Genomic DNA, 22931 nt, shown 5'->3' on the forward strand with positions numbered 1-22931 from the left:
TAAATCCAGCTTACATATCATCCTCTTCCTCTTTAGAGAAATTAAGTTCCATCAGCCAATCCAATTATGTGTTATATTACTAATGTATGTATGTTCCATCTATGGACTTTGGGACCATAGAAAATATCTATATATGAAAATATTTTACAATTGTCTGGCCACTCTAACAAATCGTTGTTAACCTATACAAAATGAATGAGTAAGAGATCTAATTGGGATATATCTTTGCACGACTATTACATTAATGTTTAAAAAAAAAAAAGAATGATTGCTTTTTTTGTACACCGTACATGTGTGTATAATGTGTAATTTATAACTGTAAAACTGTTCATTACAGGTACATAACCCTTTTGTCCAAACTGCTTGGAACTGGAGAAGGTTGGGATTTCAGAATAGTTTGGATTTTAGAATATTTGTATATTTGCATATGTAAAATGGGACAGCTTGGAGAGGGGACAGGACCAAATCAAAACACAATTATCTTATGTCATTAAGTTAATATTTTCATGTCATAATACAACTTATACATGTAACCAACAGGTAGTTTATATCATTCTTAATACTTCTATTACATAGCACAATCAGAAAGATAAGATAGTACAGTACTGTAATAAGAAAGGTAATAGTTTTAGATATTATACTCGTATTTGCATTTTTATAACACATAAACCAAGCTAAATAGGCAGACAGAGGAGATTGTGACTTACTGGTGGGGAACATTTTTAATATTTAATCATTTTATTTAAAAAAAAAAAATATTAATGAAAAAGTCTGGATTTTGGAATTTCCGGATTTAGGGATTTGCACCTGTACTGCAACTGCTTTGTTTATCCTGGCAGCTACAAAAGAGCAGACTATCTATCTGTCTAATATTTAAATATATGTGTATATTGCTTTTTCCATTGTTTGTAATTGTATTGGATCTAAGCAGAACATGTTTAAAATAACCTTCTTTAAAAAGGCAAGTCAACACTAAAATTGTTATTGTTTTAAAAAGATAGATAACCCCTTTACTACCCATTCACCAGCTTTGCACAAACAACATTGTTATATTAATATACTTTATAACATTTAAACCTCTAAATTTCTGCCTGTTTCTAAGCCACTATAGAGAGCCTCTTAATCACATGCTTTTTTTATTTGCTTTTCACAACAGGAGACTACTAGTTCATGTGGGCCATATAGATAACATTGTGCTCACGACCGTGGATTCTGCACAACACAGCTAAAATGCAAATCAATGAATAATAAATAAATAGGTATGTGATCAGGAGGCTGTCAAAAGAGGCTTAGATAGAAGGTACTCATAGAGGTTAATAGTATATTAATATAACCATGTTGGCTGTGCAAACTGGGGAATGGGTAATAAAGAGATTATCTATCCTTTTAAACAATAAAACATTTTGAGTTGACTGCCCCTTTAAATAAAAAGAATAAAAAGTAAACCTACCCAATTCATCCAAGCCTATATCTGTGTGTCCGAGAAAAGCAACAGAGTAAATTCTATTCTAGTTGAAAAGTTGTTCAATATGTTACTGAAGTCCCAGCTAGCTAAAAACGATTTGATAAAAAATTGCAAGGAAAAACAAACTGTATCAACATAAAGGCATTATCATTATACACTGAATAATTAACAATACCCAGTCTATAACTTAATAATTAATGGAATAATTACTTTTGAAGGATGCTTAAGGCCAGTGATACATTCAGTAATATTTATCTGTTTTTCCTCTCACATGGATAACCATAACTAAATAAAGAACACAAAATGGTTTAACTCTTCAAAGGACAGGGCAAGAAACAGCATTTCCTTGGACAATTCCACAAAATCTCTGATTTATCCCATTTGAAACAAGCCAAGAAAAACAAATCAATTACCCTTAGCCTTGTCTTCATTTAAGCTGATGATTATATGATCCTGTTGTGATAAAGATTATTCATTCTTCTGAGCTACCACAGTCAGTATAAGAACCATTTTGTTCAGCACTGATCAGATTGCATTGGAGTAAAATGGACTGGGATACAACAACTATTCCAAGCCTAGCAATCATGTTAAAGACCTTTTAAAGCTCATTAACTTTTTTTCTTTATCAACACATCATCACCATTTTGAAAAGCTATTTAAAGCTCCAAACTGCTTATCGGACATCCAGAGACATCTGATAAAGCTCAATTCACATTTTAACAACCAAATTAATTTGTGATTTATTTTAATCATTTAAAATCACAAGAGGGACTATATTTAAAGTGTAAAATATGTTTCAGCTGCACTTTGATTTAATACATTAATACAGTATATTTAATTACTGTTTTGAAAATGAAGGGGTTAAAAATCAGTTTGTTATAGATATGCTGTATACATTCATATATCTATGTGTGGCCACAAACATAGATGAAAATAGGCAGGGTACATTGGTCTTAAATATACTGTAGATAACACACAGTATCAGTTTGTGTGTCCTTTTGTCATTAAAGGGACACTCAAGTCAAAATTAAACTTCCATGATTCAGATAGAGCATGCAATTTTAAACAAATTTCCAATTTAGTTCCATTAACAAAACATGCACAGTCTTTTTATATTTACACTTTTTGAGTCACCAGCTCCTACTGAGCATGTGCAAGAATTCACATAATATACCTATATACATTTGTGATTGGCTGATGGCTATCACATAATACAGAGGGAATGGAATAGACATAACTTCAAAGTTTGTCAGAAAATAAACCTACTACTCATTTGAAGTTCAGACTAAGTGCTATTGCATTGTCTTTTTATCATGCATTTGTTGATTATGCAAATCTTCTGTATTTACTGGTCCTTTAATGCAGTTGATTTTTTTGTACTGTGCCAAAGACATCATCAGAGGTTTGTTACTGTTCCTCTTCCATATTTTCTGACAATTCACCTCTCTCCTGATATGTCACTTACCTTCGCCCTTAGCTGATACCAGTTAAACGACTGAGCTGAATTATCCTGAAAATCCCACGATTCAAGGGGTATGCTCACTTCCCCAAGGAATACTTTACGCTTCAATGCACTTGCATGCCACACAGATACCTGAAGTATTCGTGTTCCCAGCTGGCAGTACTCAATGTTGTACTTAAAAAAAACAAAAAAAGAACACAAAAACAATTTTTATCACCTTAAAAAATAATAAGTCAACAAAAATTAGAATTGCTAATAGAAGGAGTGACACATTTTTGAGTCAAAGAAAAACAATCTTATTACTTTTTTACAATTGGGGGACAGCAATAGCTGTATCTCAGCCCTCTGTAGCATCCAACACACTCAACGTAGTTAAGACGTAAAGAGTGATATGGAGAATTCTCGAGAAAAGCTGCACTTGGAAGCACAACAAAAGGTTGTAAGTAGGCAGGTGATTGCCAATGTACCAATCAGTCAAGTAACTGGGATATTTGGAGATAAGTAGATTAATAGCCACTCCACTTTTGTAGCAAAATAAGACATTGTACCATGTTATATGAAGAAACTATTGAAATGAGGAATACTTGCAATAAAGAATTGTAGTTTGTATGTAGTAGTACATTTTATATAATTATTTACTCTATTAAAGGGACAGTCAAGTCCAAAAAAACTTTCATGCTTTAAATAGGGAATGTAATTTTAAACATCTTTCCAATTTACTTTTATCACCAATTTTGCTTTGTTCTCTTGGTATTCTTAGTTGAAAGCTAAACCTAGAAGGTTCATATGCTAATTTCTTAGACCTTGAAGACTGCCTCTAATCTGAATGCATTTTGACCACTAGAGATCATTAGTTCATGTGTTTCATATAGATAACATTGAGCTCATGCACGTGAAGTTACCCTGGAGTAAGCTCTGATTGGCTAAAATGCAAGTCTGCCAAAAGAACTGAAAAAAGGAGGCAGTTTGCAGAAGCATAGATACAAGTTAATCACAGAGGTAAAAAGTGTATTTCTATAACAGTGTTGGTTATGCAAAACTGGGGAATGGGTAATAAAGGGATTATCTTTCTTTTTAAACAACAAAAATTCTGGTGTTGACTGTCCCTTTAACAATATATTATTACCATCTCCAAATCACTTTAGATATTATTGCATAATGTGTTGTTGCTTTATAAGTGAAGTTTGTAAAATTGTACTAAATATTTAAACATCAGTGAAGTAGTCAGATCATTTAATCACAGCTTAAGAAGTCTAAGATACATAAAATTATCATTAAATATAGTGTTCAGTTAATTAAAATATTATTTTAACAATACTGCCTGATAGTAGAAATTCAAAAACATGATATCCGGCTTAGGAAATAGTATGACTGATCTTGATCATTTACCTTTAAAGTTTCATGAAATAATGGGTCCACTGTATTTTTCTTAACACTTGTTTTCATTTTGCTGTTAGAAGATTTATCAGGTTTCAAGTATGTCTTTATGTATCTTAAAAGAAAAGAAAACTTTAATATGAGCATAATCAGGTCAACGGATGATTTTGTTTTATCTATCTATCTTTCTATCTATCTCCCATCTTTGCACTAGATCAGACTTTTCTAAACTTGCATTGACTTCTTCATGTGAGTAAGACCTTGTCATTCACTCTCAATCTATAGTCCATATTTTATGGTATTTTTGAGGTTAAGTGCATGGAAACAATTGTAGATAGACAGACAGGCAGGGAGATAGATAGATAATATGTGATATGTATATATAAGGTCCTAATTTTAATATAATTGTTCGAAAGCTAGATTAAGTGCACTATGTTTATCTGCCTTAGACCAAAAAATGGTTACAGAATAGAAATAGGAACAGAAATCTTATTAATAAAAAATAATCTAAAAATAAAAGATTAAATTACTTGATTAGTTCATTAACCCAGGACCATGGCATTTTTACCAGAACCTGTTATATATATATATATATATATATATATATATATATATATATATATATATATATATTGGAGTAGCCGTGTTAGTCCAGATATTTAGATATCAAAATAGTATTGAATTGAGCAATTTTTTATTGGACTAACTATACATTTATAAGATGACAAGCTTTCGGAAGAATGTCTTCCTAAAAATGTGAAATTATGTATACAGGGGAATATAAGATAGTCAAAAAAGGAGAAAGGAAAGAAAGAAAAAAAAGGGGAATAATAATAATGACAAAAGTGTGGACCTAGGCTTACCTGCGTACCTATGCATAGAGAGTGTGGAATATACAATGTAATTGACTACAGTATATGAAAGTACATTACAAAAATATTTGATAATGGGTTAAGAAACCAGAGTCCACATTTAGTCCAGAATTTAGCAAGTTGAAGTGCAACAGCCAATAGAATGCGAGCTCAATCTGATTGGCTGATTGGATCAGCCAATCGGATTGAACTTGATTCTGATTGGCTGATTCCATCAGCCAATCAGAATATTCCTACCTTAATTCTGATTGGCTGATAGAATCCTATCAGCCAATCGGAATTCGAGGGACGCCATCTTGGATGACGTCATTTAAAGGAACCGTCATTCGTCGTTCAGTCGTCGGCCAGGATGGATGTTCCGCGTCGGAGGTCTTCAGGATGCTGCCGCTTCGCTCCGGATGGATGCCGCTTGGATGAAGACTTCAATCGGATGGAAGACCTCTTCTGCCCTGCTTGGATGAAGACTTCAGCCGGATCATGGACCTCTTCAGCCCCCCGCTTGGGCTTGGATCAGGACATCGGAGGAGCTCTTCTGGACGGATCGGTGTGATACCCGGTGAGGTGAAGACAAGGTAGGATGATCTTCAGGGGCTTAGTGTTAGGTTTATTTAAGGGGGGTTTGGGTTAGATTAGGGGTATGTGGGTGGTGGGTTGTAATGTTGGGGGGGGTATTGTATGTTTTTTTTTACAGGCAAAAGAGCTGAATTTCTTGGGGCATGCCCCGCAAAGGGCCCTGTTCAGGGCTGGTAAGGTAAAAGAGCTTTGAACTTTAGTAATTTAGAATAGGGTAGGGCATTTTTTTATTTTGGGGGGCTTTGTTATTTTATTAGGGGGCTTAGAGTAGGTGTAATTCGTTTAAAATTGTTGTATTTTTTTCTTATGTTTGTAAATATTTTTTTATTTTTTGTAACTTAGTTCTTTTTTATTTTTTGTACTTTAGCTAGTTTATTTAATTGTATTTATTTGTAGGAATTGTATTTAATTAATTTATTGATAGTGTAGTGTTAGGTTTAATTGTAACTTAGGTTAGGATTTATTTTACAGATAATTTTGTAATTATTTTAACTATTTTAGCTATTAAATAGTTCTTAACTATTTAATAGCTATTGTACCTGGTTAAAATAAATACAAAGTTACCTGTAAAATAAATATAAATCCTAAAATAGCTATAATATAATTATAATTTATATTGTAGCTATATTAGGATTTATTTTACAGGTAAGTATTTAGCTTTAAATAGGAATAAGTTATTTAATAAGAGTTAATTAATTTCGTTAATTTAAATTATATTTAACTTAGGGGGGTGTTAGTGTTAGGGTTAGACTTAGCTTTAGGGGTTAATACATTTATTAGAATAGCGGTGAGCTCCAGTCGGCAGATTAGGGGTTAATAATTGAAGTTAGCTGTCGGCGATGTTAGGGAGGGCAGATTAGGGGTTAATACTATTTATTATAGGGTTAGTGAGGCGGATTAGGGGTTAATAACTTTATTATAGTAGCGCTCAGGTCCGGTCGGCAGATTAGGGGTTAATAAGTGTAGGCAGGTGGAGGCGACGTTGTGGGGGGCAGATTAGGGGTTAATAAATATAATATAGGGGTCGGCGGTGTTAGGGGCAGCAGATTAGGGGTACATAGGGATAATGTAAGTAGCGGCGGTTTACGGAGCGGCAGATTAGGGGTTAATAATAATATGCAGGGGTCAGCGATAGCGGGGGCGGCAGATTAGGGGTTAATAAGTGTAAGGTTAGGGGTGTTTAGACTCGGGGTACATGTTAGAGTGTTAGGTGCAGACGTAGGAAGTGTTTCCGCATAGCAAACAATGGGGCTGCGTTAGGAGCTGAACGCGGCTTTTTTGCAGGTGTTAGGTTTTTTTTCAGCTCAAACAGCCCCATTGTTTCCTATGGGGGAATCGTGCACGAGCACGTTTTTGAGGCTGGCCGCTTGCGTAAGCAACTCTGGTATCGAGAGTTGAAGCTGCGTTAAAAATGCTCTACGCTCCTTTTTTGGAGCCTAACGCAGCCTTTATGTGGACTCTCAATACCAGAGTTATTTTTATGGTGCGGCCAGAAAAAAGCCGGCGTTAGTTTTTTGGGTCGTTACCGACAAAACTCCAAATCTAGCCGATATATTGTAGTCAATTACATTGTATATTCCACACTCTCTATGTATAGGTACGCAGGTAAGCCTATGTCAACACTTTTGTCATTACTATTATTCCCCTTTTTTTTCTTTCTTTCCTTTCTCCCTTTTTTGACTATCTTATATTCCCCTGTATACCTTATTTCACATCTTTATACATATTGATTCTATGTTGATATATAACTTTATGTCAGTATATGCTTTGTGTATAACCATATATTTCCCCTGTCTGTTATACTTAACTGGACACTGTCTGCCTCTGTCTCCTAAACCCCCCTCATGATTTTATGACACCCCCTCCTCTCCCTGCATTCAGACCTCTGTAACACTTTCTGTCTTTTTAGCCTGTGTTTTAATATATAATCAGAAAATTCCATCAAATTGGTCAGTATTGCTTCAGATTTGAAAAAGGAAGACATTCTTCCGCAAAGCTTGTCATCTTATAAATGTATAATTAGTCCAATAAAAAAGTATCATCGCTCAATGCAATACACCTATCTACAGATGAAATGTAGGTGTCTCTGGGTCTACTATGATTGCAATTCATGTTGTTTTTTTTTAAAGATTTATGGGGGAAACACTATAGGATCTTTCTTAAGGCCCACTCTGGACAATCTAGCTCTTAATCCTGTCTATTACTGAACATGTGGTGTTTTTTTCTGATCACAAATTGTATTTTCTAGCTTGTTATGCTTAAGAAAAACATAATGCAAATTCTTCTGATTATGTTACCGCTTTATAGTAATGGACTGTAAACTTACGGGTTACACTTCCTTTTCTTCTCTTCCCCATAAGCTAGGTTCTTGCAAGCTTTGATGGATATCTCTAGGGTGCAGAACTTAAAGTTGTATGATATAGCAAACTCTATTTCTCCAGTAATATCTGCATTGTCAAAGCTTTCTGTCTCTGTGCAACTGCTGCTAATGCTGCACATACTCTCCTGAAAAGCAAAATGTTAGAGCATTTTCCACATTTGAGTTGTGCATTCATGTTTGGTGTACAAATTATATATTAAATAGACAAATTCAATTTTGAATTTACAGACATCCCAACTCTCCCTGAAGTTCAGGGAGTCTCCCTGACTGTAATAGCGGCTCCCTGATGCCAGCAAATGGAATGCAATCTCCCTGAAATTCCAAGTACCATGATCCAAAGTGGCCCAAACCCGGAAAAGTGTTTCTTTAAGGAATGCCTTTAGTTGCTGGGACGTTATAGAACCCTCAAAGCATGCACCAGTAACCAAAAAGCCCCCCACTGATTTTAATAAAATAAAACACAAATACTACCTTATTTACTGCACGTAATTAAACTTTGTATTCCAAAATATTTAAGCATTCAACAAGCGTACGATCACTGGAAAATAGGTTTGTTGTATGTGGTTGTGCAATAAAGCTACTTTTTTAATGTGACTTTAGTGGGAAGCTACTTTAATGATAAGTCTCTATCTTATTTATGGTTTTAAGGTGTCCAATATATAACTGGTCGGGGGGGGAAGTGGCGCAGTAGCGGATGAAGCTACCTCCCTGAAATTAGTTTTTGCAGGTTGGGATGTCTGAATTTATTTATAACAAATACTTACAACATTGCAAAGGATCTGCATGCAAAATAAATGTTTAAAAAGCATCCAAAATTTTAATTTTGTTAGTAAGAGATACATTGTTTTGCAGGCCCCGAAAACATCCCTTGCAAAGCCTGTGGAATGTTGTTTATTTTACTTTCTTTGCTGTGGCCAATTAGGGACAGATATAAGCGGGATCCTACACATATAAACCAACTAATCTGCAGCGTGTAGAAAAGTCCCTTAAAAAAAATTAAGGTCCAGATTAGTGGTGATAGCGCAGGACGTCATAAGCAGTATCGCTGGATCGAGCTAACATTAGCGTGCAACTTGATATTACAAGTCCTTGGTAAATTAGATTTACAAGAGAAGTTTTAGTGCAGCAACATCGCTTTAGCACACCTATTACATTCAATGGATATTGTGACCATGCTAAACACCGCTGATATCAAAAGTTTATAGTTACGGGTTGGGCTTAAATAGAAGCCCAAATAGCGTTAGAAGAATAAGTACGACTTGAGGCCTGACGTAAAGTTTTAGGGTTGAAAAAAATTCACAAAACACATGTAAAACAAATAAACAAAGTATTACACTCATATGTTTTTAATACAAAAATCTAATTTTAATATTGAAAAAAATGTTGTGAAAGAAATATGGTATATGTCAAGGTGTTTGACTGGCAAGGGCTCCAATGTGTGTCTGTGTATTATATATATATATATATATATATTTATATATATATATATATATATATATATATATATATACATATATATATATATACACATACACATACACAGTATGTATATATTTTTTATTAATATAGATATAAGGTTTAGATATATATCTTACAAAAATATATACATACACACACATATATATATATTTATATATATATATATGAAATAAATAAATAAAAAGGAAATTTTCTTCTAAGTGGAGAACATAGGATTGCAAAGTATTCCTAACGCACTTTCAGCTTTAGCGTAGTTGATCTAGCGCAGTTTTGGGTTAGCACACAAGCAATAAAAGTAAAAGGTTTTTCTTTAGTGTACCCCATAGAAGTCTATGGGGAGAGGGAGTTAGCGTGGTTGCAATATCCTAAGTCCTGAAGATCTTGTTTGTTACTCCTGCATATACAGTACATAGCATGTATCCCTTAGATTGTCAGATCACGTCTATCTGTCCTGTTGATTATTATATGTTAAGTTGCTTAACACCTAACAGTGACTCACAAGCAAAAAGATATTGCTCTGTATATTTTTACACATTTTTAAGTAAGACAAACAGCTTACTCGTTTTAGAACGCCAAAAAATACCCTTTTTTTCATTGAACTGGTTTCCTCATCACTCTCATGCTTTGTTTGCCTTTTCTCAACCATTTCTTCTTCTTTAGCTTTGTGGATAAGGTGGTGCAGGCTGTTAGATTTTTCCAGCTGCCGGAAAGAAAATGGCACATTAGAAAACCTCGGACATTTTTCAGCGCTGTTTAGTAAATAGATAAAGCAAGTTTGCTTTTGTTGTGTTTTGATTGTATATTTTCAGCAAGTTTGATATTTGACTGTCTAAATGTACTACAATGAGTAAAAAAATAACTTTATTTAAAGTTCTTAGAAACAATATATACAAATAGTAAAATAAATGTGTAATTTTTTTTATTTAAAGGAATAGTCTAGTCAAAATTAAACTTCAATGATTCAGATAGCGCATGCAATTTTAAGCAACTTTCTAATTTACTCCTATTATCAATTTTTCTTCATTCTCTTTGTATCTTTATTTAAAAAAGCAAGAATCTAAACTTAGGAGCCAACCCATTTTTGGTTTAGCACCTGGGTAAGCTTGCTGATTGGTTTCTAAATGTAGCCACCAATCAGCAAGTGCTACCCAGGTGCTGAACCAAAAATGGGACGGCTTCTAAGGTTACATTCTTGCTTTTTCAAATAAAGATACCAAGGGAACAAAGACACATTGATAATAGGAGAACATTAGAAAGTTGCAGATCTTTGAATCTAGTAATGATTTTGCTGCACACACACGAGGTAAAGCTGGTGTGATCGCCAGATTATGAGGAATGGTTTTATATATAATGGCTCTAAGTTTCAACTTTAAAGTCTCTTAATTTCATCTCCAAGGATGGCATTGATAATTAATTCCAGTAACAACATGACCAAAACGATTTGTTGCTACTACTGAAGAATATAGAACTTTTTATAAAGATTTACATTCTAATGCAGGTATGTAGTAATAGTGATGCTCAGATCAGAACTGTGATTATGTTTAGATAAAGACAACACATGGTGACATATTTAGTTTTTACTTCCTGATCAATCTCCTTATCCATGTCATCTTCTGCTATAAACTGCTTCTTGCCATCATGTTCTGATAACAAAGCAAATGATAAGGATGATCATTATTGATACAACGTCTACACCAGAATTTTTGTTGTTTAATTTATTATCTATTGACTTGCATTTTTAGCCAATTAGTGCTGTGTTGTGCTGACTCTTAAATAACTTCACGGGAGTGAGCACAATGTTATCTATATGGCCCACATGAACTAGCAGTCTCCCGTTGTGGAAAGTTATTAAAAAGCATGTGATAAGAGGATGTCTGTAGTGGCTTAGAAACAGGCAGATATTTTGTCCCTTTTACCGGTTAGTGACTGTTAATGCCTAGATACCACCTGCTTTAGTTTTTCACAATTATTGACTAAATTATTAGATATGGAAAACAGACATTTGCCTTCACTGTTGTGGGGATATATATATATATAATATCCAAAGAGGTAGAAGCACTCACGGTGACATGATCATCATTCAGCCTGCCCGGGGTGCTTTAAAATAATAATACAAGCATCCAAAGAGACAAACACTCACCGGGTCTTTTTTAGCAATAACAATTTTAATCTGTGACGTTTCGGGGTTGCCCCCGTCTTCAGACAACTACTTACAGGTAAATACAGTAACTCACCCTTTATAGCAAGCAGACCCGCTCCCAAGTGCAGCCCCGCCGGTGGCGTTCCAGAAGTAAGCAGCCGCGCGCAGATCCCTACGTCATCGGCTGTCATAGCAACCAGGACGCCTCCCGGCAGAGTCCCTATTACAATTAAAAAACTTAAAAATGAACTGTGCAATGATACAACATTATTTACAAAAGGCAAAACAAAAAATATATACTTGGAAAAACGTTCCTAAAGTGTGGGCACTAACTTCCAGGCAATAAAACCGTAAACTAACAGATAGAAAACTATCCTAATATCGCTAACTCCATCGCTAAGTAATGTATGGACTTAGCGATATTAGGATAGTTTTCTATCTGTTAGTTTACGGTTTTATTGCCTGGAAGTTAGTGCCCACACTTTAGGAACGTTTTTCCAAGTATATATTTTTTGTTTTGCCTTTTGTAAATAATGTTGTATCATTGCACAGTTCATTTTTAAGTTTTTTAATTGTAATAGGGACTCTGCCGGGAGGCGTCCTGGTTGCTATGACAGCCGATGACGTAGGGATCTGCGCGCGGCTGCTTACTTCCGGAACGCCACCGGCGGGGCTGCACTTGGGAGCGGGTCTGCTTGCTATAAAGGGTGAGTTACTGTATTTACCTGTAAGTAGTTGTCTGAAGACGGGGGCAACCCCGAAACGTCACAGATTAAAATTGCTATTGCTAAAAAAGACCCGGTGAGTGCTTTTCTCTTTGGATGCTTATATATATATATATATATATATATATATCGTATTGTCCCGAGTATAGGCCGCACCTGATTATAGGCCGCACCCTTAAAGTTGGGTGCCATATTAAAGAAATTTACTTTTTAGCTTTTAAAGAAAATATGAGCGAAGACCTTGATTGAAGTGTTCTGTGGGGGCAAAAAGGGCATTTGGAGCAGTATATTTGTGGATCACTGACACCATGTCAAAAATCACTAGATACGGATGCACACGTTATCCCACTTATATAAATTGCACTACATGAAACCAAAAATCATCAAACATCAAAAATCACAATAAATTAAGTTCAATATTTAGCATAACTATTTAAGTCACAACAAGCATTACAATGATCTGCTATCCAAAAATCCACCTGTGCACAAAAGAACTCAGCACTTTGACCAGGTTTTTTTTTTTTAATACCGTACTTCCCTTAAGTAATGTGTAGGAGAGGGCAGTAAAGAATGTTGTAAAATATTAGGTAGAAATAACAACAACAAAAATGTATGTACAACACAGAGGGGGATAGTTATCAACGTGTCTACTTTTTCTGCCTTCGCCGGCCCAATACGCCCGCCTAAGCTCGCCTCACATCGCCGCCGCGGACCTGCAAAAATTCGCCTAAGTTATCAAAAAAGCTGTCAAAAAGCCGCGCACCAAGTACGGGGCGATGAGCATCGGACTGTGAGAGTTATCACTCATCCGATCTCGCTGCTCTTCGGCTTTTTCACAGCTTTATTGCTAGCCTGTCACTAAGCACCCACACTATACTATACTGTTCTACCCCCTATACCGGCGCCCCCGGAGCCTCCCGCAACTAAATAAAGTTACTAACCCCTAAACCGCCGCTCCTAGACCCCGCCACAACTCTTATAAATGTATTAACCCCTAAACCGCCGCTCCTAGACCCCGCCGCAACTCTTATAAATGTATTAACCCCTAAACCGCCGCTCCCGGACACCGCTGCCACCTACATTATACCTAGTAACCCCTATCCTGCCCCCCCATACCGTCGCCCTCTATAATAAAGTTATTAACCCCTATCCTGCTGATCCCGCACCTCGCCGCAACTAAATAAATAGTTTAACCCCTAAACCGCCGCTCCCTGACCCCGCCGCAACCTATATTAAATTTATTAACCCCTAATCTGCCCCCCCTACACCGTCGCCAATTATAATAAATTTATTAACCCCTATCCTGCCCCCCACTACACCGCCGCCACTGTAATAAAATTATTAACCCCTAAACCTAAGTCTAACACTAACCCTAACACCCCCCTAACTTAAATATTAATTAAATAAATCTAAATAATATTTCTATTATGAACTAAATTAATCCTATTTAAAACTAAATACTTACCTTTAAAATAAACCCTAATATAGCTACAATATAAATAATAATTATATTGTAGCTATCTTAGGATTTATTTTTATTTTACAGGCAAATTTCAATTTATTTTAACTAGGTACAATAGCTATTAAATAGTTATTAACTATTTAATAGCTTACCTAGCTAAAATAAAGAGAAATTAACCTGTAAAATAAAAACTAACCTAAGTTACAATTACACCTAACACTACACTATACTTTAATAAATTATTCCTATTTAAAACTAAATACTTACCTGTAAAATAAACCCTAAGATAGCTACAATGTAATTAATAATTACATTGTAGCTATTTTAGGAATTATATTTATTTTACAGGTAACTTTGTATTTATTTTAGCTAGTTAGAATAGTTATTAAATAGTTATTAACTATTTAATAACTACCAACTAAAAGAAATACAAAATTACCTGTAAAATAAATCCTAACCTAAGTTACAATTAAACCTAACACTACACTATCATTACATTAATTAAATAAATTACCTACAAATAACTACAATTAAATACAATTACATAAACTAACTAAAGTACAAAAAATAAAAAAAGCTGTTACAAAAAATAAAAAAAATAAGTTACAAACATTTTAAAAATATTACAACAATTTTAAGCTACTTACACCTAATCTAAGCCCCCTAATAAAATAACAAACCCCCCCAAAATAAAAAAATGCCCTACCCTATTCTAAATTAAAAAAGTTCAAAGCTCTTTTACCTTACCAGCCCTTAAAAGGGCATTTTGTGGGGCATGCCCCAAAGAATTCAGCTCTTTTGCCTGTAAAAGAAAAATACAACCCCCCCAACATTAAAACCCACCACCCACATACCCCTAATCTAACCCAAACCCCCCTTAAAATAACCTAACACTAATCCCCTGAAGATCATCCTACCTTGAGTCGTCTTCACTCAGCCGAGCAGTGATGGAACCGAAGAGGAGACCCGGAGCGGCAGAAGTTATCCTTCAAGTGGCGCTGAAGACATCTTCCATCCGATGAAGTGATCCTCCAAGCGGCGCTGAAGAAGTCTTCCATCCGGGCGATGTCATCTTCCAAGAGGCGCTGAAGAAGTCTTCTATCCGGGCGATGTCATCTTCCAAGCGGGGTCTTCAATCTTCATCCCGCCGACGCGGAACATCCTTCTTTACCGACGGACTACCGACGAATGAAGGCTCCTTTAAGGGACGTCATCCAAGATGGCGTCCCTTCAATTCCGATTGGCTGATAGGATTCTATCAGCCAATCGGAATTAAGGTAGGAAAAATCTGATTGGCTGATTGAATCAGCCAATCAGATTGAAGTTCAATCCGATTGGCTGATCCATTTAATAGCTATTGTACCTAGTTAAAATAAATTGAAATTTGCCTGTAAAATAAAAATAAATCCTAAGATAGCTACAATATAATTATTATTTATATTGTAGCTATATTATGGTTTAAAGGTAAGTACCTGTATTTAGTTTTAAATAGGATTAATTTAGTTCATAATAGAAATATTATTTAGATTTATTTAATTAATATTTAAGTTAGGGGGGTGTTAGGGTTAGTGTTAGACTTAGGTTTAATGGTTAATAAATTTATTACAGTGGCGGCGGTGTAGTGGGGGGCAGGATAGGGGTTAATAAATGTATTATAGGTGGCGACGGTGTAGGGGGGCAGATTAGGGGTTAATAAATTTAATATAGGTTGCGGCAGGGCCCGGGAGCGGCAGTTTAGGGGTTAATACATATATTATAGTTGCGTTGGGCTCCGGGAGCGGCGGTTTAGGGGCTAATACATATATTATAGTTGCGGTGGGCTCCGGGAGCGGCGGTTTAGGGGTTAATATGTATAGAGTAGCTTGCGGTGGGCTCCGGGAGCGGCGGTTTAGGGGGTAATAACTTTATTTAATTGCGGCGGTGTAGGGGGGACAGATTAGTGGTGTTTGAACTCGGGGTACATGTGTTAGGTGCAGCCATCTCCCATAGGAATCAATGGGATGTCTGGCAGCAGCGAACTTGTACTTTCGCTATGGTCAGACTCCCATTGATTCCTATGGGATCCGCCGCCTCCAGAGTGGCGGTTTGAAAACCAGGTACGCTGGGCCGGAAAAGTGCCGAGCGTACCTGCTAGTTTTTTGATAACTAGCAAAAGTAGTCAGATTGTGCCGCACTTCTGGAGTGACGTAAGAATCGATCTGTGTCGGACTGAGTCCGGCGGATCGAAGTTTACATCACAAAATTCTACTTTTGCCGGTCTCTAGCCTTTGATAACTAAGGCGAATCAGCCTCGCCACAAATACGCTGCGGAATTCCAGCATATTTGAGGTTGACGGCTTGATAACTAGGCCCCAGAGTATTAACTCTGTGTTGTACATATATTTTTTGTTGTTATTCCTACCTAATACCGATATTTTGCAACGTTCTTTGCTGCCCTCTCCTACACATTACTGTGTCAGCACAGCCGTACCTCAGCTATGTGTAAATCGCTATAATCTCCTGTGGGAACTGATACTGCACAGACAGCCTTTACATTCAGTGCTTTTCATTCTGCCTGGCTGTAAAGGTTAACACAACAATGGAACCGAGTTGCTCTGAACAGTATGCCCTAAACAAAATACTGGTAATACCAGTTAGTTAGTCTCCACTTACTTTAGTTTGACCTCCCTTGGCACCGACTTAAAGGGATACTAAACCCATTTTTTTTTTCTTTCATGATTCAGATAGAGCATGAGATTTTAAGCCCCTTTCTAACTTACTCCTATTATCAATTTTTCTTTGTTCTCATGCTATCTTGATTTGAAAAAGCAGTACTGTAAGCTTTAGAGCCAGACCATTTTTTGTTCAGCACCTGGGTAGCACTTGCTGATTTGTGGCTAAATGTAGCAAACCAATCAGCAAGCTCTACCAAGGTGCTGAACTAAAAATGGGCAGGCTCCTAACCTTTTATTACTGCTTTTTCAAATCAAGGTACCATGAGAACAAAGAAAAATTGATAATAGGAGTAAATTAGAAAGTTGCTTAAAATTGCATGCTCTATCTGAATCATGAAAGAAAAAAATGTGGTGTTAGTATCCCTTTAATTACACAGGCTGCAGCAGAGCACTTACCACATCAGACAGTTGCACGCTAATCGCTTCCGCCCTCCTGTGCTCCTAATAAGGCGTATCAAAAATACTAAGCTACTACACCTCTAGTTCCCGCATTCTGCATTCAGCGCGGGAACTCAGGAGGCAACAATGAAATGTAAAATAAATAAAACCCCGATTATAGGCCGCATCCCGAATTTAAAGATTTAAATTAGGGGGGAAAAGTGCGACCTATACTCGGAACAATACAATATATATATATAATGTTTAAAAAGTTTGCCAATTAACACATTTTGAGGGTTTTTTTCTACAGTTTTTTATTTGCAGGTTTTTGTGGAATTAATCTTTTCACCTTTTTTTTTTTACTTTTGGAATTTTACAATAATCTTTTTAATTATGTAACTAAAAAGGTAATTTGAAAGTGTCTTCCACTGATAGCTCTTTTTATTTAAAAAAAAAAAAAGAAGAAGAAGATCATTTTCAAAAAACAAAAAGGTCTTTTTCTGTTTAAACTCAGAGATAGCAAAATAATTTCACAATTCCCTGGTACTTGGGGCAAAATTTGCACAAAACACTGGTCCCAGAGTTTATGACTTTCTAGGAGGTAATAATGTACTTTTACTATTCATTCTCTGACTTGAACGTCATACTTTTCCTTATTGCCACAATTTTCTTTGATAATTTCCTTATATGTCTCACATTACATTTATATTACTACACTTTGTTCATCTGTCATCTAATTCTATTTAAGACAAGTTAAAGGGACATGAAACCCAACATTTTTCTTTCATGATTCAGATAGAGAATACACTTTTAAACAACTTTCCAATTTACATCCTCTAATTTGCTTCCTACTCTTGGTATCTTTTGTTAAAGAAGCAGCAATGCAGAGAGATAGTTAACACTTTGGGGTAGATGTACCAAGCAGCGGATGCTGCAATCTACCCCCGGCTCGCCGGGCACTCTTAAGACCGCTGCTCCTTAACTCGTCCAGCACCTCTGAGGTGGCGGAGTGCAATCATCCTGATCTGATCGGGATGATTGACACCCCCTGTTAGTGGCCAATTGGCCGCGAATGTGCAGGGGACGGCATTGCACAAGCATTTCACCAGAAATACTTGTGCAATGTTAAATGCCGATAGCGTATGCTGTTGACATAGCAATGTCGTGCAGACATGATTCACCATTTGATAATTTGGCCCCTTTTGGGGGAGCCAATAACATGAGACATATATGTGCAGCCACCAATCAGCAGCTCCTGAGCCTACCTAGGTATCCTTTTTAACAAATGAAACCAAGAGTACAAAACAAAATGCATAATAGAAGTAAAACATTGGAAAGTTGTTTAAAATCACATGATCTATCTGAATAATGAAAGAAAAAGATTGGGTTTCATATCTCTTAAAGAAGTGGTGTCATCAGCATTTAGAAATAATGCACTAGCTGAAAAGAAAAGAGGGCCTAGAACAGAGCCTTAAGGCACACAACAAAAGCGGGACACAGAATGATATGCAAACGGTGCAATTTGAGAGATAAAAAGGGAACCAGCAGTGTCACATATGCCAAAGCACTGGAGTGTTTGGACCAAGGGAGAGAAGTCATCAGTGCCTCAGGCTAAAGATAAATTGAAAAAGATACATAGGGAGAAATGTCCATTACACCTGATAAATATAGTACTGTACATTTTAAACTTCAAGGGACAGTGTACTCTTTATTTACACCAGTGTCAGCAAGGAAGAACTCATGCTAAGATACCTCACTAGCTATATTTATAGCAGTGTCCGAGTGACTCCTTTTTTCTTTCCTCTTCTCTGCTTTCTGGCCATAATCAGTTGTAAGGTGATATTTTTCAGTCATATCATTCTGAGATTTAGATATCTCTGTAAAATAAAGAGAAAAGAAATAAATATTATTTAGAGATTATTTTGTATGTCTGAGAAGAAAATGTAATTAGGGGAACGTACATTGAGATATAGGGGGCAATTTATCAAGCTCCGTATGGAGCTTGGTGCCCCTTCAGGCTCGCCGGAAACAGACGTTATGAAGCAGCGGTCTAAAGATCGCTGCTTCATAACCTGTCCACCTGCTCTGAGGCCGCGGACAGAAATCAACCCGATCTAATAAGATCTGGTTGATTGACACCTCCTGCTAGCGAATCTGCAGGGGCGGCATTGCACCAGCAGGTCACAAGAACTGTTGGTGTAAAGATAAATGCCGACAGCGTATGCTGTCAGCATTTAGCGATGTGGGGCGGACATGATACGCTACATTGTATCCTGTCCACTCGCACATTAATAAATATACCCTATTGTGGGTTTTTTCTGCTTAATACTATGCTTTTGATTTTTCATTTTACGATTTCACCCAGGCACCTTTAATTTGTAACACCACAGTAATGTAATATGTTTTAAAAAGTTGTTTTTTTATTCTAAAAATTCCTTTGATTATATATTTCAAGGAATAGGTTTGAGCCTTCCAGTGGTTAAAGTATAGAAATATTTTATATATAATATTAAAGGGAAAAACAACTCAAAAATATTATCTTGTGATTAAGACAGAGCATACAATTTAAAAAAAAAGTTTCTAATTTACTTCTATTACCAAAGTTGCTTAGTTTCCAAGATATTCTTTGTTGAAGAGATACCTAGATGGGTGTTTGGAGCTCTACATGGCACAAAATAGTGCTGCTATCTAGAGCTCTTACAAATATATATAATTTGTGCCAGACACATGCATGCTCCTGAGCTTACGTCCATGCTTTTCAACGAAAGATACCAAGTCAACATAGAAAATGTTACATTTAAGTGAATTAGAAAGTTGTTTAAAATTGTATGCTCTATATGAATCATTAAAGGGACAGTTTAGTCAAAATTAAACATTCATGATTCAGATAGGGCATGCAATTTAAAACAAATTTTCAATTTGTTTTTTCATCAAATTTGCTTTGTTCTCTTAGTATTCTTTGTTGAAAGCTAAACCTAGGTATGCTTATTCCTAAGCCCTTGAAGTCTGCCTCTTATCTCAGTGCACTTTGACAGTTTTCCACAGCTAGACAGCACCAGTTCATGCGTGCCATATAAGTAACATTGTGCTCACTCCTGTACCTGTAGAGTTATTTATGAGTCAGCAATGATTGGTTAAAATGCAAGCCTATCAAAAGAATTGAAATAAGGGGCAGTCTGCAGAGGTTTAGATACAAGGTAATCACAGAGGTAAAAAGTATATTAATATAACTGTGTTGGTTATGCAAAACTGGGAAATGGGTAAGAAAGGGATTTTGTATCTTTTTAAACAATCAACATTCTGTAATAGACGGTCCCTTTAAAGAAAAAATTGGGGTTTCATTCCCTTTATGAAGAATTGTAATTAACTTTTAATTATGGCAGTGGGTAAAGCTAATCTTTAAAGTTGTTTGCAATGGTGTACTGGAAAAAAACTTCACAGAGGAATGTAATATAATATTATATTTTTTCTTCAAGCACTAAATGAGGGATCATCCGGAATGAAAGAAAATGGATTAAACTGAATAATGAAAATTGAACAATATCAATAAGATAGGAGCAAATAATACTACTCATTTTAAAGCTACTCTTATTTATGCATATTGTGCCAGGGCCTTCAAAGCACACATCTAGTAGTAATACCAAATTTATAAATCAATGATGATTTATTTTTGCATTCTTTATGTATTTGGTCACTAACCTGTATTGCACTCAAACACCCTGGTATTTCCGGTTGCTAGGCAACAAAAGCACAAGCTTTATCATCAGAGGGGCACCTCATTTATGCAATAGACTAATACAATTACCCACAGGAAACATGATACATCAGTGCAACAGACACCTGATGAAATATCTTTGGAGCTGAGAAACGCGTAGGTTGTTTTTTGCTACTATATATGAAGATATGTGGATGAATCCTTAAACCTAAAATGTTTTTATTCTTTCAAATACAAATTTTTTTTTACACATACAAGAGCGGCTTACTGACTTGGTCTATTGGGAGGAGCTGCAGGTTATATACCCTCACACGAGAATCAGTAAGCTGGGACACTGCAAGTTCTCAGTCTGCCTCTATCTGCACGGTTGAGTACTGCTAGTCTTGTTAATATACTTGTGATTGTGCACTTTGGACACCATTGAATGCACATTTGATCTGCACTAGATGGCACTTTCTGTTTTTTCGTTTGTTTCAGAATTGACTGTATTGTGCCTTCAATTCATGTGACTATTACATTCTGTATTTTTGGGCATAAGCAAGGAATACCTGCTTCTAGCCACCAAGTCTTATGAAATGAATGCATCTAATGCTTTCCTTTGCACGTGACAAGCAATAACAGAATTATATGCACACACTTTATTTTTATATTATTATATTATTATTGTATTATATTTATCTATTTATTTTCTAGTCACTTATATGTTATTCTCTTTAGCTATATAAGCTTAAAGGGCCATAATACCCAAATATTTAAACACTTAAAAGTGATGCAGTATAGCTGTAAAAAGCTGACTAGAAAATATCACCTGAACATCTCTATGTAAAAAAGAAATATATTTTACCTCAAAAGTAGCAACATCCCATTGTAAAGGATTTCTAAGCAGCATTTTAGTGTGTCTGTCCTGGGACAGCTTAGGGGATGAGCCTCGTGCACTCTCATATTATTTCCCTATTCAGCTTACTATGAAATCTCATGAGAGTTAAGTCAAATCTCATGAGATCACAGTAAAAGAGTTCATGACCTCAGCACTGCTGATGCTGATTGGCTGCTGTTCATTTCTTTTTACCTGCAGCTGGGAGCAGCTGAGTATAACTTTTTACACAGAACTTACTCTGCTGAGCTGAGAAGATTGTGAGGTAAAATATCTTCCTTTTTTACATAGAGATGCTCAGGTGATATTTTCCTGTCAGCTTTTTACAGTTATACTAAATCAGTTTCAAGTGATTTAACATATGAGTATTATGTCCCTTTAAAAAAACTAGTTTATTCAGAATTTGTATACCCTTTTCTCATGGCATGTTGCATTTATTCTGATAATACATTATTGATAATGATGTAACAGGATGGTACAGTAATGTTTTTACTCAGTAAACTATATGATTATTTACTGTATGCATGGGATTAGATGAGACATGTAGGTACATGAAGGTCATATAAGTGCTGCCAGAACTCATGTACAACAGAAAATGCAAAGTTCAACACTGCAAAGTTTACATATGACAGTGATAAATTAGTTAAAACAGTGGATTTTAATGACAAACCATTGAAGATGGTTTGAATTTTAAAGAGCTTATTATGGAAGACTGGAACATACATCAGGAATTAATTGAATTAAAGGGCCACTAAACCAAAAATCTTTCTTTCATGATTCAGATAGAACATACACATTTAAACAACATTACAATTTACTTCTATTATTTATTTTGCTTCATTTTTTAGATATCCTTATTTGAAGAAAAAGCAATGCACATGTGTGAGCCAATCACATGAGACTTCTATGTGCAGCAACCAATCAGCAGCTACTGAGCATATCTAGATATGCTTTTCAGCAAAGAATATCAAGACAATAAAACAAATTAGATAATAGAAGTAAATTAGAAAGATCTTTAAAAATGCATTCTCTTTCTAAATCATGAAAGAAAAAATGTGGGTATCATGGCCCTTTAAAAGGGTTTCCAGGAGGATTTTTTTCATTTCTACTACATGTAAAGACTTATGATATAAATTATACCCTGTAAATTCTTTTCCATACATTATCATGAGGATATCTTATAGTTAATCCAGAAATAAAACATGTTTGGCTATGCTTCCTCTAGAGAAGATTAACTGCTGAAACCTAAAAGCTTATTGTTCTAAAAACAGGCTCGTGAATTTCTATTTGGTAGGCAGAATCCATTTTTCTGTCA

General features: G+C 35.6%; 1 protein-coding gene across 1 annotated transcript in view; it reads right to left on the bottom strand.

The window, feature by feature from the left end:
• The window catches only part of SYTL3 (synaptotagmin like 3), a 201592-nt gene that overhangs the window by 50575 nt on the left and 128086 nt on the right, over positions 1-22931 (bottom strand). Inside the window, exons 8-12 of the mRNA XM_053710653.1 lie at positions 18780-18904; positions 10168-10308; positions 8076-8254; positions 4317-4419; positions 2931-3101 (exon numbers count right to left, since the gene is read on the bottom strand). Coding sequence (XP_053566628.1) covers positions 2931-3101; positions 4317-4419; positions 8076-8254; positions 10168-10308; positions 18780-18904 — 719 coding nt within the window. The remainder of the gene's footprint in view (positions 1-2930; positions 3102-4316; positions 4420-8075; positions 8255-10167; positions 10309-18779; positions 18905-22931) is intronic.

This window comes from Bombina bombina, chromosome 4 (genome assembly GCF_027579735.1).
Source record: "Bombina bombina isolate aBomBom1 chromosome 4, aBomBom1.pri, whole genome shotgun sequence".
Taxonomy (NCBI): Eukaryota; Metazoa; Chordata; class Amphibia; order Anura; family Bombinatoridae; genus Bombina; species Bombina bombina.